Source organism: Bactrocera oleae, chromosome 5 (assembly GCF_042242935.1).
Source record: "Bactrocera oleae isolate idBacOlea1 chromosome 5, idBacOlea1, whole genome shotgun sequence".
NCBI classification, from domain to species: domain Eukaryota; kingdom Metazoa; phylum Arthropoda; class Insecta; order Diptera; family Tephritidae; genus Bactrocera; species Bactrocera oleae.
This window is the reverse complement of record NC_091539.1, coordinates 4355671-4369093: the sequence shown is the minus strand read 5'-3', so window position 1 is coordinate 4369093 and position 13423 is coordinate 4355671. Positions and strand designations below refer to the sequence as shown.

Here is a 13423-nt window from a genome sequence, read left to right as displayed (position 1 = left end):
ACTTTTTTTAAATAATTAATTTAATTTGTTTAACGAACTAAATTTTTTTTTTTAAATTATTTAACAAAAATGTATTTAATTAAAAACTTAAAAATAAAATTATATTTAAATTAAAGAATTTAATTTAAAATTTTTAATGAAATTTATTTATTTCAATGAATTTAATTAAATAACAAATTATTATTTTTGTATAATTAATTTTTTTTTATTTATTAAATTTTATTTTTTTATTAAATAAAAAAAACGTTAAAGTTAAATTGTATGTAATTTTTTTACTAAATTATATTAAATTTTCTTTAATTTATTGAAGTATTACTTATTTTAAAAAAAAACTGAATTTAATTTAAAAAATTTTTATGAAATGAATTATTTTTTAATGTTATGTGTTATGTAAGTTATATTACAATTTGTTTAATTATTTGAATTATTAATTAATTTTTTAATAATTAAATTAAATTTAATTTTTGAATTAATATAATATTTAAATTTTTAAATTAATTTAAAAATTATTAAATTACTTTTTATTTTTTCAAAATAATTAAAATGTTTTTATATTTTTCACTAAAAATTGTTTGCAAAAAAACAAAAATGTAATTATAAATGGCTTGTTTTCCAACAAATCCACCGATTGTTTATCGTCCAACTACATATTATGAGTAATTTTTGTTTAATTAGTGGTTGTAATTAATTTGTTGAATATTTTTATTAGGTTCATAAGCGAATTCACAACGAAATACAATAACTTAATTAAAAACAGGCTTTTCTACAAAAAATTTATACTTTCGATCACTTAAAAAAATGTGAGAAATCACAATTAGTCAGTTAAAACATAGTGGTATGACGTAATTTGACAAATTTTCGAACGAAAATACCCAAATAGTTTAAGATATAGTTAATAAAAGTAGATCTATACAAAAATCTGCTAATCTTTGAAAATTATGCTTTAAAAAAATTTAATAAAAAATAGTTTATTTTTAATTTCATTGATAACTCTCAAAAAAGGCACAGTTCAATTTTGATATTTTCAAAAACCGGAACAGTTTTGGTGCAACTGTTTGAAAGTTTAGCAATATATGACAAAGTATTGACAATTTTAAAGTAGCAAATTTATAAAAAGCAATAAAAAAATAAAGAAATGAAGCAGATTTATGAAGAGAAGCGTTTAAAAGAACTGCAATAAATGAAAAGCGAACAGAAGCTCAAATTGCGCATAGACAATATGCGAATTATTGTGCAGAAATGAAACAAACACCGTTGAGAATTTTTTTCTGAAAAGTAAAATTCATAAAAAATGCATAAAAAATCTGAGTAAAGTAGTGACAATGCAATATAGAAAAAAAAATACTAAAATGAGCAAGAACGAGGAGGGTTGTTGAAGAATTATAAATAAAAAAAAAATATTTGGTTGTTTCAGACTAAAATTTTTATGTTGGAAATACAAAAATGTGTTTCAAACAAGCAGTTAATTTAATTGTTTTAAGTATTTTAGAAACTGCTATTAACAGTTTCAAACTCACTAATGCCACATATTCACACACTTGTCTGCTGTTTCTTGACTAGATGCGCTGTTTAGATCCTAAACAAGAACTAAACCCCTCTATTTCTTAGTTTCAAACAATCTGCAGCTCTCTAAGTTCTTGTTACAAAATCTTAAAGTAAAATATCGTCAAAATTAAACATAAAAATGGAAACAAAGTACCTCAGCAACTCAAGATTTACATAAGTAAGAAACTATAATTGAATCATGGTAAGAAATAAATACAAAAAAATAATTTTAATTGGAAAAAATACACAAAGAAAATATTTTTACAAGAAAAACAAGAAATATCAGAAAACAAACAAAAAGTGGTAAAGTTAAAAAAATTTACTTTACGAAAACAACTAAAATTTAAAAAAAGCAAAAATTGCTCAAAAATCAGTCACCAAAATGTAATTATTATAACTTAAATATTACTCAAACAAAAAGATAAAAACATAATAAAACCTCTATTTATATAAAATTTTTAACAATTTTCGATTTCAGTATCATAAAATTAGTTGAAAAATTAATAAATTTAAATAATGAAAAAATACGAAAAAAAAGAATTATAATTTTAATAACAATAACAATAAATTGAAAACCAAAAATTATGCAAATATGCAATTAATTTCAAAAATTAAAAGAAAAAATAGTAAAATATCATGCAAAAACCCGAAAGAATTTACTAAAATTTAATGTGTGAATAAATATAAAAATTTTGAAATTTTGCAGAAATTTTGACTACATGTTTTCAAAGTAACTGTATTACAAAATATTGCAGGAGCACAAAAAGAAAATTAAACCTAAGAAAATTATAAAAATTAAATACATAATTGAACATATGAAAAATTATCGAAAAAATATGAAAAAAAAACCAATTGTAAGTGGTGAAAACAAGTTACAAAATAAAAAGCAAAAGCAGTATTAAAAATTAAAAACTAATAAAACAAAAACAAAAATGTTTGCCAAGTGAAGCAAAGAAAGGGTATTGTATATATTTAAAAAATGGTATTTAATAAAAAAATTACAAAATTTTAATTGGTAAAACACAAAATTCACCCCTAACCCCACTCTACAACCTCCGACCCCGATTCCACTTATTTAAACGTGAAATAAAGTGCAAGTGGTATTTAAAAAATATATATTTGTTGTTTTAATTTAAGGCTTCCAGTTGCCTATCCAGTGGCTGCATTAAAGGTAAGACATTTTTGAGGAACTAACTTTAATGGAAATAAAATGAAATAACTAAAACATGAAAATAAAATAGAAAGTATCAAAAAATATTAGAAAAGAAAATTATCAATAAAAAATATTAAAAAAACCAAAAAAAAAAAATTAATAAACATTTAGTTAAAATAATATTGAAAATTACTTTAAAAAAATTGTGAAAATTATTAAAAAATTATAATTAAATATTTATTACATATACATATATATTTTAATTTTAATTTTGTAATAATAGTTACTATTAGTTAATTTACTTAAAATTTAATTAGTTTTTGAATTAAAAATTTTATTTATTAATTTTAGTTAATTTATTTAAATTTTATTTAGTATTTTTATTCAAATTTTATAATAATTTAGAAATTTTTTAAAAAAGAATAAAAAGATATAAGATATAAAAAATTATTAAAAAATATTAGAAAAAAAATTATAATTAAAAAATTTTTAAAAAATTAAAAGGCATATAAAAAAATAGTTAAATTAATATTGGAAATTATTTTTAAGAAATAATCAAAAATATTAAAAGAAAGTACAACTAAATATTAACATATACACAGGGTATATAACAGTGTAAGTCGCTTGGTCCAAGTATCAGCTCTTAAAAAGCCGTTGCAAGGCACTCCGCTTGACCGTTATCTATTTTATTCATGTGATCGGATTGAAAGGTTCATATCACGCTTCGAACTACTTGAAAATAAAAGTAAAGAAAAAAATTAAATTTCTACTTTCCAAAGCATCCCTGTTAACATACTTCTGTTTCCGAATAGAAAAGGAATGTCAGTATTAAAAATATACAAAACTGATTTTTTTTTCTAAAACCAAAATGTTATTTTACTTTTGGTTCCAATTTGGCCTTATAGAAGCTGCTTCCTCAATTTTTGATAAAACGATTCCAACTGTTTCTTGTCAAAATAATATCACTTGTGGATATGGAGTGCCACACATTATGTGCGTGGTAAGATAAAAAGTTTTAGGAAACGAACAATTCGCGAAAGCAATAGAAAACAGCCGACTAATAGCGATCAATTCGCGTCAAAGAGCGCAAGAGTCTCTAACGGGTCAATTGCTTTCAACTAGTGCAGTTTATAACTAGAACTGAAACTTATTCGCTCTCTAAAACTCCGTAGACTATATGATCTGAGAAACTTATGATTTTTATGTTTCAAAATTCAGTCTAAATTCTCTCTTTCATGCCATTTAGTCTCGACCACCACAATGTCAGCCATTTACACCTCTCAAATTAGGCGCTGATGATATTTATCAATTTTTACTTGGGCATAATGGTTTGCGAAATCGAGTGGCAAAGCAGTATAATATAGCGAACATGAATATCGTGGTAAGTGAGAAAAGCGCGGGGGAAAATTTAAAATATGTATTTATTTCTTGATATTTGTAAATAGTGCAAGAGAAGCGATGAGTTATTAGTTCTGTTAAAGAGAACTCTTCCTTATAAAATATATTATATATAAATAGTATTGGCAGAGAACGTATATCATAGAGATTGCGGACCAGCGTGTGAATTGTTAAAACCTAAAAAGATTCTATAAATGGATTTCACGTGGATGATATACATTCTCTGGTATTGGTGACATTGCATAAAAAAAACTTTCTCGAGACCACAAAATCGAGCAGTCGTTTCTTCTCCGCTCTTATTCGAGTTTTTCTTTATCATCAAGAAGATACAGAACTCAGACTTTGAAACCTTAACTTTCTGCTCTTTCACACAATATGATCTTTTATAGATACTTTTCGTTTTTTACTCAGCTAATTTCAAAAAATCTCATTCGCTCCTCATAACAGCATTGGAGCGATCTATTGCAAATCAGAGCTGAGCGTTTTCTCAGAAGATGTCGTGTGGAACCTGATTCTTGTCAAAAAGTTGGTAATATCTAGTTTACTTTGAGACAAAACTTCTGCGCACCTTCTCTTATGCGTTTTTCGCGCACACCATTCTCTCTCTCCGTCTCTCCCTACATCTCGCGCTTTAGGTCCCCGTGAGACACAAGTGAATCAAAATTTTCACTTTCATCACGGTGTTATACATCGCCAATGGGCGGCCCATTTGGTGCGCAAATGGTACAATGAATTCAATTATCGTGAAAAATGGGAGAATTTCAAAGAAAAACGAAAAAGCGGTCTCATTGGCAACTACTCGCAAATGATTTATCCTTCAGTAGAACAGATTGGTTGTAATGCCGCAAAGTAAGCATTGAGTGCGTGCTAACGGTAACAACTACGGTTTGTCTAATTTATAAATCTATTTTTCAGTCTCTCCGATGGTACGCTCTTTGTTTGTTATTACTGGCCACGCACGCTTAAAAAATATGAAGCTGGCTTTCTTTATGGAGAGCCTTGTTCACAATGCAATCCACAGTTACCGGCTTGTTCACGCATCTTTCGTGGACTATGTGGCATAGGTAAGTGGAGTGTTAGTCTTGACGAAGAGAGTCCTATATTTGTAAATGTTGTCTTTTTAGATTTAGAAATATCCGAGGCTGTGAGCTTACTGAAAAGTGTTGAGCAACAAGTCATACTCAACTTAGTCTTAATAATCTTTATTTTGCGATGTATATCATAATACTTACCTATATACTTTATTAGTTGGTCTTCCATCCGATAAAATTTTTCAATTCTTAGACGACTGTTATGATAATATTTTTTTTTGTTTGAAACTTGACTCTCGGTCCACTTTTATACCACTATGTAAGAACAAACTAAACTCGTAGAGAAAACAAATAGCTATTAAAATGTTCACTCGTACCCATATGGATCTATGATATTGGAGATAACTGGTGCAGGTATTCAAAAGCAAGGTTTTAATTTTCAAGACGAGGACCTATATATTTGTAGATATTTACCAAAATTTAGTTTTAAATAGGTTTTAGGAAAGTCTTTACAAGCATCCACTGGTGCAATTGATCGACGATTGGAGTCCACTCCAATAGAACTGCACAACTACGAAGACTTTATAGGCCAAAATATTGCAGGACAAACTTTCATTCACATATAACTTCAAAAATTTTCTGATCTTGGGAGAATACAGTAGGTTTTGGTGTTTTAATTTAAGCTTAGAGTCACTCGAACATCAGTAGTATAGTTCGTTTATAGTACCTACCGCTTTTAATAAAAGGTTGCTCGTCTGAGCAAAATATATTGATAATGTATTTATATAGGCGAACTACTCCTTCAGTTTTTCGAAAATCGATGAAACTTTGTACACTTACTTTATTTACTTATTTGGCGGAACCGCCGATATCGGACCAATATAGCATATAGCTGCCATACAAACTGATCGATCAAAACCAAGTCCTTGTAAGGAAAATTTTTTTTTCTCGCAAGCTATCTTTACGAAATTTGGCATGGAAGATCGAACCATGTTTAAATCTACATATAGTTGCCTTAAGAAATGCTGCTGCGAAGGGCATAATAGCTTCAGTGCTGCCGAAGTTAACGTTGTTTCTTGTTTGGCATTCATTTTAGTGTTTTTATTGAATTTTGATTTCTAAGAAGCTTCACTGTAATCTTAGCTTTACATAATATTGAATATGAGGTTATCTTGCGTAAGGCCCGCATAGTAAAAATCGCTTTCTTTACGCCATAACCCATTAAATTTTCAGCTTTTTGGAAAGAACTTTCAAAATAAACGACTTTGTACTTCAAATGGGTGATCTCCAGTCCCTATTAAGTATAAAAAACTACTCCAGAATCATTCACAAATCAATGTACTCTTTGTAGCAACTCGCAAATCTTTGCAATAACTCAATTAAGCACAACGGCATTTCAATTCGAAAGTATTTAAGGGCTCGATTCGACGCAGTAGGCGTGACAGCGTGACCTTTCTAACGCAGTTAAAAACATAACTTCTTATTTCTGAAAGAGTGCTTAGTTATAAATGAGCAGACAGATATGCGCATACAAATAACTGCTATGTTATTGTTGCTTTGCTGACTGCGGTCATTAAGGGTACGCAAATGTGTGCGCCTGTGACGAATTCAACTGGCGCCAAACGAGTGGCGCGTCTTAACCGGCAGGTGGTGGCGTACATGTTTGTATGTGTGCCTGTGTGTGCTTCTACTTGCAACGCGACAGCAGCTGACTGCAACAGACTGCGAATACAACAACAACATGTGGCAAAGCAACAAGTGAAATTAAAGGTTTATACACATCCAACAACAACAACAACAACACGTATAGAATCGATTTGGGAAAGGTAATTGCTATTGTTGCGGCTAAAATCTCAAAGAAAATGCAATTACAAAAACAAAACAAAAATACTACGCTGGTGTGGTAATGTTCGGGAAGAACAAGCAGCATTAATAGACAGGCAATTGGAAAAAAATCAATACGTTCACCTTGAAATACAGTGAATAAAGTGTGGAAATGAATAATGCATAAGAAGTGGGGGTCAATTAAATTAGAGGGAAATGAGTTAAATCAAAGAAAATGCATAATAATGTGTAGGAAGCGAGCGGAATGACGATGGCATCGTATGCAAGCTTATATAATATGTAACTATATGTATGTACATGTGTAGGCATAACATAACAATTACTTCGGAAAGAATTTCGACACAAAAAATCAAATATTAAAAAAAAAGTATAAAAAAAATGAATTAAGAATTAAAAATAAGTACTTAAAATGAAAAATCAAAACAAAAAAATATTAATAAAAATAAATAAGAATAAGAATAAGAATTTCAAAATATAAAATAAGTAAACAAAACAAATTGAAAAATGCATTTAAAAAAAATTATATTTAAATATATATATATATTAGAAAAAAAAAATTAAAAAAAAAAACGGTTTTTACATAACATAACAATTAAATTCATAAAGATTAATTCACTAGCTATATTCCCCAACTGTCTTGGCTATCACGGCCGCCTGGCTTCCCATCCTTCGTCTCTCGAAAAACAAATAACTCATATTGAAAAGTCTTATGAGTCAAAAAAAATTCCTGAGAGCTAGAAATTGCTAGTAAAACTTCATTAAATAGAACTCTCGGGTTTTCAAATAGCGTCGCAATTAGTTATGGATCTGCGCTCAGAGAACAGATATCATATTTCGTATCATGTTCTAGTTCTATTTGCTCTTATTTAGCATCTGAGATGACATGATAGACATTATTATTCGAAATCCAATATATTTACTGTTCCTCCGTGCACCTATCGCATCGAATTGGTCGAATGTGACTATATTGAGGACTTGAGAGTTATGTATCTTCATGTATTAAATTAATATTCTAATAATTAACTATCATAGAACTCCTTAAAGTAACCGTTCCACAAGTCAAACACTTTATATCAACAGTTCCTTAGTTTTAACTTTTTTCCATTTTCATATTCAGGACTAAAATTTTATATATTTTATATTAAAAACCGTTTATCGGCTTAATTAGTCAGTAATTGCTTGCACAAACCGTTCCAAAAGTTCAATACTAATTATTACTATATTTAGCTTTTTCTAACATGCTATAGTTGACTTCATTTTAGTATATGCTATTATACAACATTCTACTCAAAAACTATGCCAAATCTCTTTCAACAAACCGTTCCACAAGTTCAATAGCTTATATGTTTATAATTTAACATCAAAATGTTCTTAATTTTTTTTGCATTCTCATATCTAGTTCTGAAATATTATATATCTTCTATTCAAGAACTCTTTTTACAAATTCTTAGCTTTACTTCAATGGCTACCGTATACATAATCAGCCTAATAGCTGCAGTCTGCCAATGTCGCACAATATTTCAGCCTTCTTGCGGCTTATCTTTTGTAGTCTTTTTACAATCTACTACTCTATCACAGTCTTTGGCTCATTCAATCGATGATGCGATCATTCATAGTTCGTAGCAACTTCGCAACTTATTCCCATCGTTTTCATTCGTCTGCCAGTCCGACAGATTTATCCCGCCCGTCCATCATATCAGCCATTGCACAAGGTCTGTCCGCCCCCTTTGTGTGGCTGTCGCTTCAGTTCAAATTATTTTAATTTATTATTGCATGGCGAGTTAATGAGCAACAGGATAAGAGCTGAGATCAGCTATTGAAAGGCGGCCGACTGAATCCAGTAGAAAGCAACAAAAAAAAAAAAAACATGAAACACTGTAATATCTAATAGCGTACAAAAACAATGGAATTGACAACAACAACAATGTTGCATTGTATGTGCTACACCTGAGCACAGAAAATAGGTGCAAAGAAGAATTACGGAAAATTTTCTTCAAAATTCAAGATTGCCGCGGTAATACAATAGCTGTGTGTAGGTGTGTGTATGCGCATGTGAAAAGATGCTAACAGAGGGTTGGAAATTTCTAATCCCTCTGCCTAATCACAAGCGTACCGTAATCACCAATAACAGCAACAACAACAAGGAGTAAGTGCTGCTTTTAGGTTTAACAACGTGTCTATTGTTAGTGTTGTTGTTGCTGTTGCACCTACAACCAACATTTGACCATGAAACACACTAAGCCACTATTAAAGAATATATGTATATACATATATATGTGTGTATGTGTGTCTACTTTTGTATGCAGGTAAAACAATTTCCTTGGAACTAACACCAAAGCCAAGCTGTGAAGGTGAGGAAAATCGCAAGAGGCTGGCTGGCAGCACAGAAAAAAAATTACACACACACAAACAAATAGATATGTACATTCATGTATATATCCAGGATTAAGTGCATGCAGATCCTGCCATGCCCATGCGCATGCATTTCTCCAGTCGCCTACCTGCTGTGCACCTTTGCGCTGTGTCTGTGGCGCGCATGCGCAGTCAGCATGCACAGCTCTCTTCTTGCATTTCTCGCATTGCGATGCGCATTCTGCGGCATTCTTCATTGTCATTGTCGACAAGTGTCGCCGCTGCGTCATTAGATTTGCTTAACGGTCGCCATTTATCAAGTACAATACGTTTTGCTTTCGTTATGCCTCGTGTTTGCGTGTATGCGTGTGCACCGTGTATATGCATTTGTTTAGGCATCTTTTTATTTTTTGGTCATTTATTTTTATTGCTCATGCATTTTGTCTTGGTTTGCGGCATATTTGCATCAGCGTAAATTTACAAAATAGAATTCGTACAATTTTTCTTTAATCTCAAAGCATTCACCTTTCAGGAGAAGTAGCCGTTAAAAACTGGAAAAATTATGCCATTGTGCCAAAATTCACTGTCACTTTCAATAATAACTCCTTTATTAGTAAGCCTCTGGAAGGTGTGATGATATTAAAAACCGAAAACAACGGTAAATTTGCAAATATTTAAGAACCAAAATTAAAGGACAAAAAAACACTTAAAAATTTCCACTGAACTAAAGTTACAGAAATTTTCATAACTTAAAAGACAAAATTTTATTCAAATTATTCCAAAAAATTACACAACACAGTTTGTTTTCTGGAATATATTAAATATACTGAAAATAAGTAATTAAAACAATATTTTTTTTTATTTGTTTTAAAACATTTTTTTTTTTGAATAAAAATAATTATTTAAATTTTTTTTTTTAATAAAAATATTTCTAAAATTTAATTTTTTATAATTTATTATATTAATTTATTCTTTTATCAACCAATTTTTTTAAAATTTATTTTTTTATATAAAATGTATGAATTAAAAAAAAAAGTTGCTTTCTATAAACAATTATAAAAATATGTGATAAAAAAAAATTAATAGAAAAATGTTTTTCCTTAGAACCAAAATACATTTTTTTTGTTATTTGTTTAAAATTTTTACTAAAAAAAAATATTTTTTATGTTTTGTTTTATTTAAAATTGTATTGTATAAAAAATTACCTTTTTAATTTATTTTCCTATAAAAATATTTTTTTAAATGAATTTTCTTAGAAAATGTAAAAATTTTGGAAAAAAAAATAGGCAGTCAAAAATAACGTTTTAAAAATTTTAAATTACACAGATACACAAATACTACAGATTTACTAAATTGAAATAACGATAATTTATTGGTTATTAAAAACTAAATTACAACAAAATTTTATTTATAGAAAACAGTTTTAATATATTTTTAAAATATATTTTCTTACTCTAAATTTATTATGAAATTTAAAATTATTTTATTCATTTATTTCTCTTTTTAAAAAACTAAAAAAACAGCAACATATTTTTTTATCAAAATATTTTTTCTTATTTAAACTTTTTTGTGATACAGAAAAACAATTTTTTTATTTATATAATTTTCTAAAAATTTAATACACATTTATTGTTTTTCTGTATCACAAAAAAGTTTAAATAAGAAAAAATATTTTGATAAAAAAATATTGAATTGATAAAGTTTTCAAATTTAAAAAACATTTAATTGTAACTTATTTTTTCAATAAAATCGTTTTTCTTATATAAAATTAAGTTTTAAATGGAAATTAATTTTTTTTAAATCTTAAATATTTTTTTTATATAATATAATAAAATAAAAATTTTATGGATTATTGAAAAAACCGTGTATTTTTATTGGAACTTATTTTTTCTAATACAAAACATTTTTTCTTACTAAAATTTATTAGAAATTGGAAAATTATGTTATTTTTCTAAACGTTTTATAGATATCTATTAAGAAAACTTTTTTTTATATATAATATTATGATATGCAAATTATTTTTATTTGCCATATATTATATTTCAAAAAGTTTTAGTTATTAAAAAAAATTTTATGTTTTTGAATTGAAATTTATTTTTTTAATACATACTTTTTCTTGCTTAAAATTTATTATTAAATGGAAAAATATAATTTTTTCCATAAATTTTATAGATATCTTTTGAGATTTTTTTTTATGTAAACCATACTTGTTTTATATATACTACATACAAATGTATATTATACATTAGGGTGGAGCGAAAAAAAATTTTTTGCTTAGGCTGAGGGTAAAATTTGAAGATTATAAAAAAAGAAAATTTTTTTAACATCTAGAGGCGGCCCACTTGGTTTTAAAGTACTTCGAGTTAAAATTTTTATTTCGTAAAAAGTTTTTGATAAGTGTTTTATAAGCTGTGGAGAGTCCTCTTTCTGGCCAATTAAAAGTCAACTTAAAAAAAAATTTTTGTGGTCATTATTGGAGTTTTAAAATAAGTCTTAAACGACAACATGCTTTCCTTATTTCCGTCCAATTCGGTCATTTTTATATAAATGTGAAGAGTTTAAGCCAAAAAAATTTTTTTTTGTTCACAAAAAATTTTAACTCCAAATTTACTTTAAAAGTGAGTTTCCAAAAATTTTCTTTTTTCATAATCTACAAATTTTACCCTCAGGCTGAGCAAAAAAAAATGCTTTTTCGCTCCACCCTATTATACATATATTTTTTATTAAACATTTTTTTAAACTATTTTTTGAAATTATTAAAAACCAATTAAAATTATATTTATAAATCCTAAATAATATAAAAATTATAGAAATAATATTCTTGTCGTAGTAATAACTTTTTTAATGTTTTATAAATATTTTAAGTTTTTTCTAGTAATTTGAATATTTAAAAATGTTTATTTTTAATAAAATTCCTTTCCACGAAAAAATGTAAATTGTCGTTCAAAGCTAATTTCTCATATATGCAAATACGCGTCTCACATACTTAACGGTAATACTGAAAATATCATTAAAATAAGCACCAACCATGCGCTACCCTTGCGGCCAGCAACAACAACAACAACAAACAAATTAAAAAGCAATATTAGAACAAAGCAAACGCGCAGCTTCCAGCGTCAACAACAACGCATTTCAAATACATGCAGATTGCCATATATATTTGTATGTATGTATATGTATGTGTGTCTATGTAAATCTTTTATATGTTTATATACTTAAATTTCGATGTTTTGTATTTTCCGAGTCGCCAGCGTCCACTTAGTCACTAACGCATGCTGCTGTTGTGCGCTCACACACATGCAATGTATGTATATAAGTACATATGTATGTTTGTATATAAAATTATATGCTATTGGCGCTTTGTTTGGCCCACAAAGCAGTTGAGACCACATAAAAGCTTAAAATTTCAAAATACCCTTCAGCACACACACACATACATATATGTCAATATGTATATGTGTGTAAATAACTCCACCTAGTTCGCCAGTACAAGCGAAAGGCTCATATGCACATATATTGGGAGGCGAGCGAAAGTGCTGACTAATACATGCACAAGTAAGGACTCACCATTCACCAATTTCTATCACACAAACACAACGCCCCACACCAAAACCCCTCGTTTGTGTTACCATCAAACATTGACAACTCATACGCATACATCTGCATAGCTAAGTGGGCATAAAAAAACAACAAGTGGACACAAAAAGTGTGCGGTCGCTAGGAATTGCTTTGATTGAGCGATGATTAGTTGAGCATCGGATGAAACGAAAGTCATTCGGCTGCACCAAGAGCTGTTAGAGCTCAATAACACTAACCGCATATTCAAGAAACGTAACGGTTTATGAGATAAGCACTGTAGAATGTTCCTTATCATAGTAGTACCCTAATTCCCTCATTACCAAGAAGTAACGGTTTTATGAGGTATGAACTGTACAGATTTCCTCATCCTAGCATGACTCTTAAGCCCACATTTCTATGAAATAAGCTCGCCTGCATATTAGACATACCGATTATTACTGTAAATCTAGTGCTTTTATGCTTACTAGACAATTTGAGGTAATACTACTGCAAAATAACCCAAGCACTTCCGAACAACAAT

The 13423-nt window shown here is 28.3% G+C and overlaps 1 protein-coding gene across 2 annotated transcripts; it reads left to right on the top strand.

Moving 5' to 3' along the window:
* The first annotated feature begins 3534 nt into the window (after window positions 1-3534).
* On the top strand, window positions 3535-5481 carry LOC106618827 (venom allergen 5). 2 transcript variants are annotated; one of them, XM_014236723.3, is made up of 6 exons: window positions 3535-3698; window positions 3945-4079; window positions 4544-4625; window positions 4732-4945; window positions 5012-5160; window positions 5221-5481. In XM_014236723.3, exons 1-6 carry the CDS (start codon window positions 3567-3569, stop codon window positions 5319-5321), a joined length of 813 nt encoding a protein of 270 aa, XP_014092198.3. In that variant the 5' UTR covers window positions 3535-3566; the 3' UTR covers window positions 5322-5481. The 2 variants fall into 2 exon arrangements, with proteins under 2 accessions (XP_014092198.3, XP_036215484.2); XM_036359591.2 differs by having other exon boundaries at window positions 3600-3691.
* Window positions 5482-13423: the final 7942 nt, after the last annotated feature.

Excerpts from the sequence above, each read along its gene's own strand:
- LOC106618827 (XM_014236723.3), top strand. The coding sequence starts at position 3,567 with ATGTTATTTTACTTTTGGTTCCAATTTGGCCTTATAGAAGCTGCTTCC. Across the intron at positions 3,699-3,944 it reads TGCCACACATTATGTGCGTG|TCTCGACCACCACAATGTCA; the intron begins GTAAGATAAAAA and ends CATGCCATTTAG. Across the intron at positions 4,080-4,543 it reads TAGCGAACATGAATATCGTG|CATTGGAGCGATCTATTGCA; the intron begins GTAAGTGAGAAA and ends TCCTCATAACAG.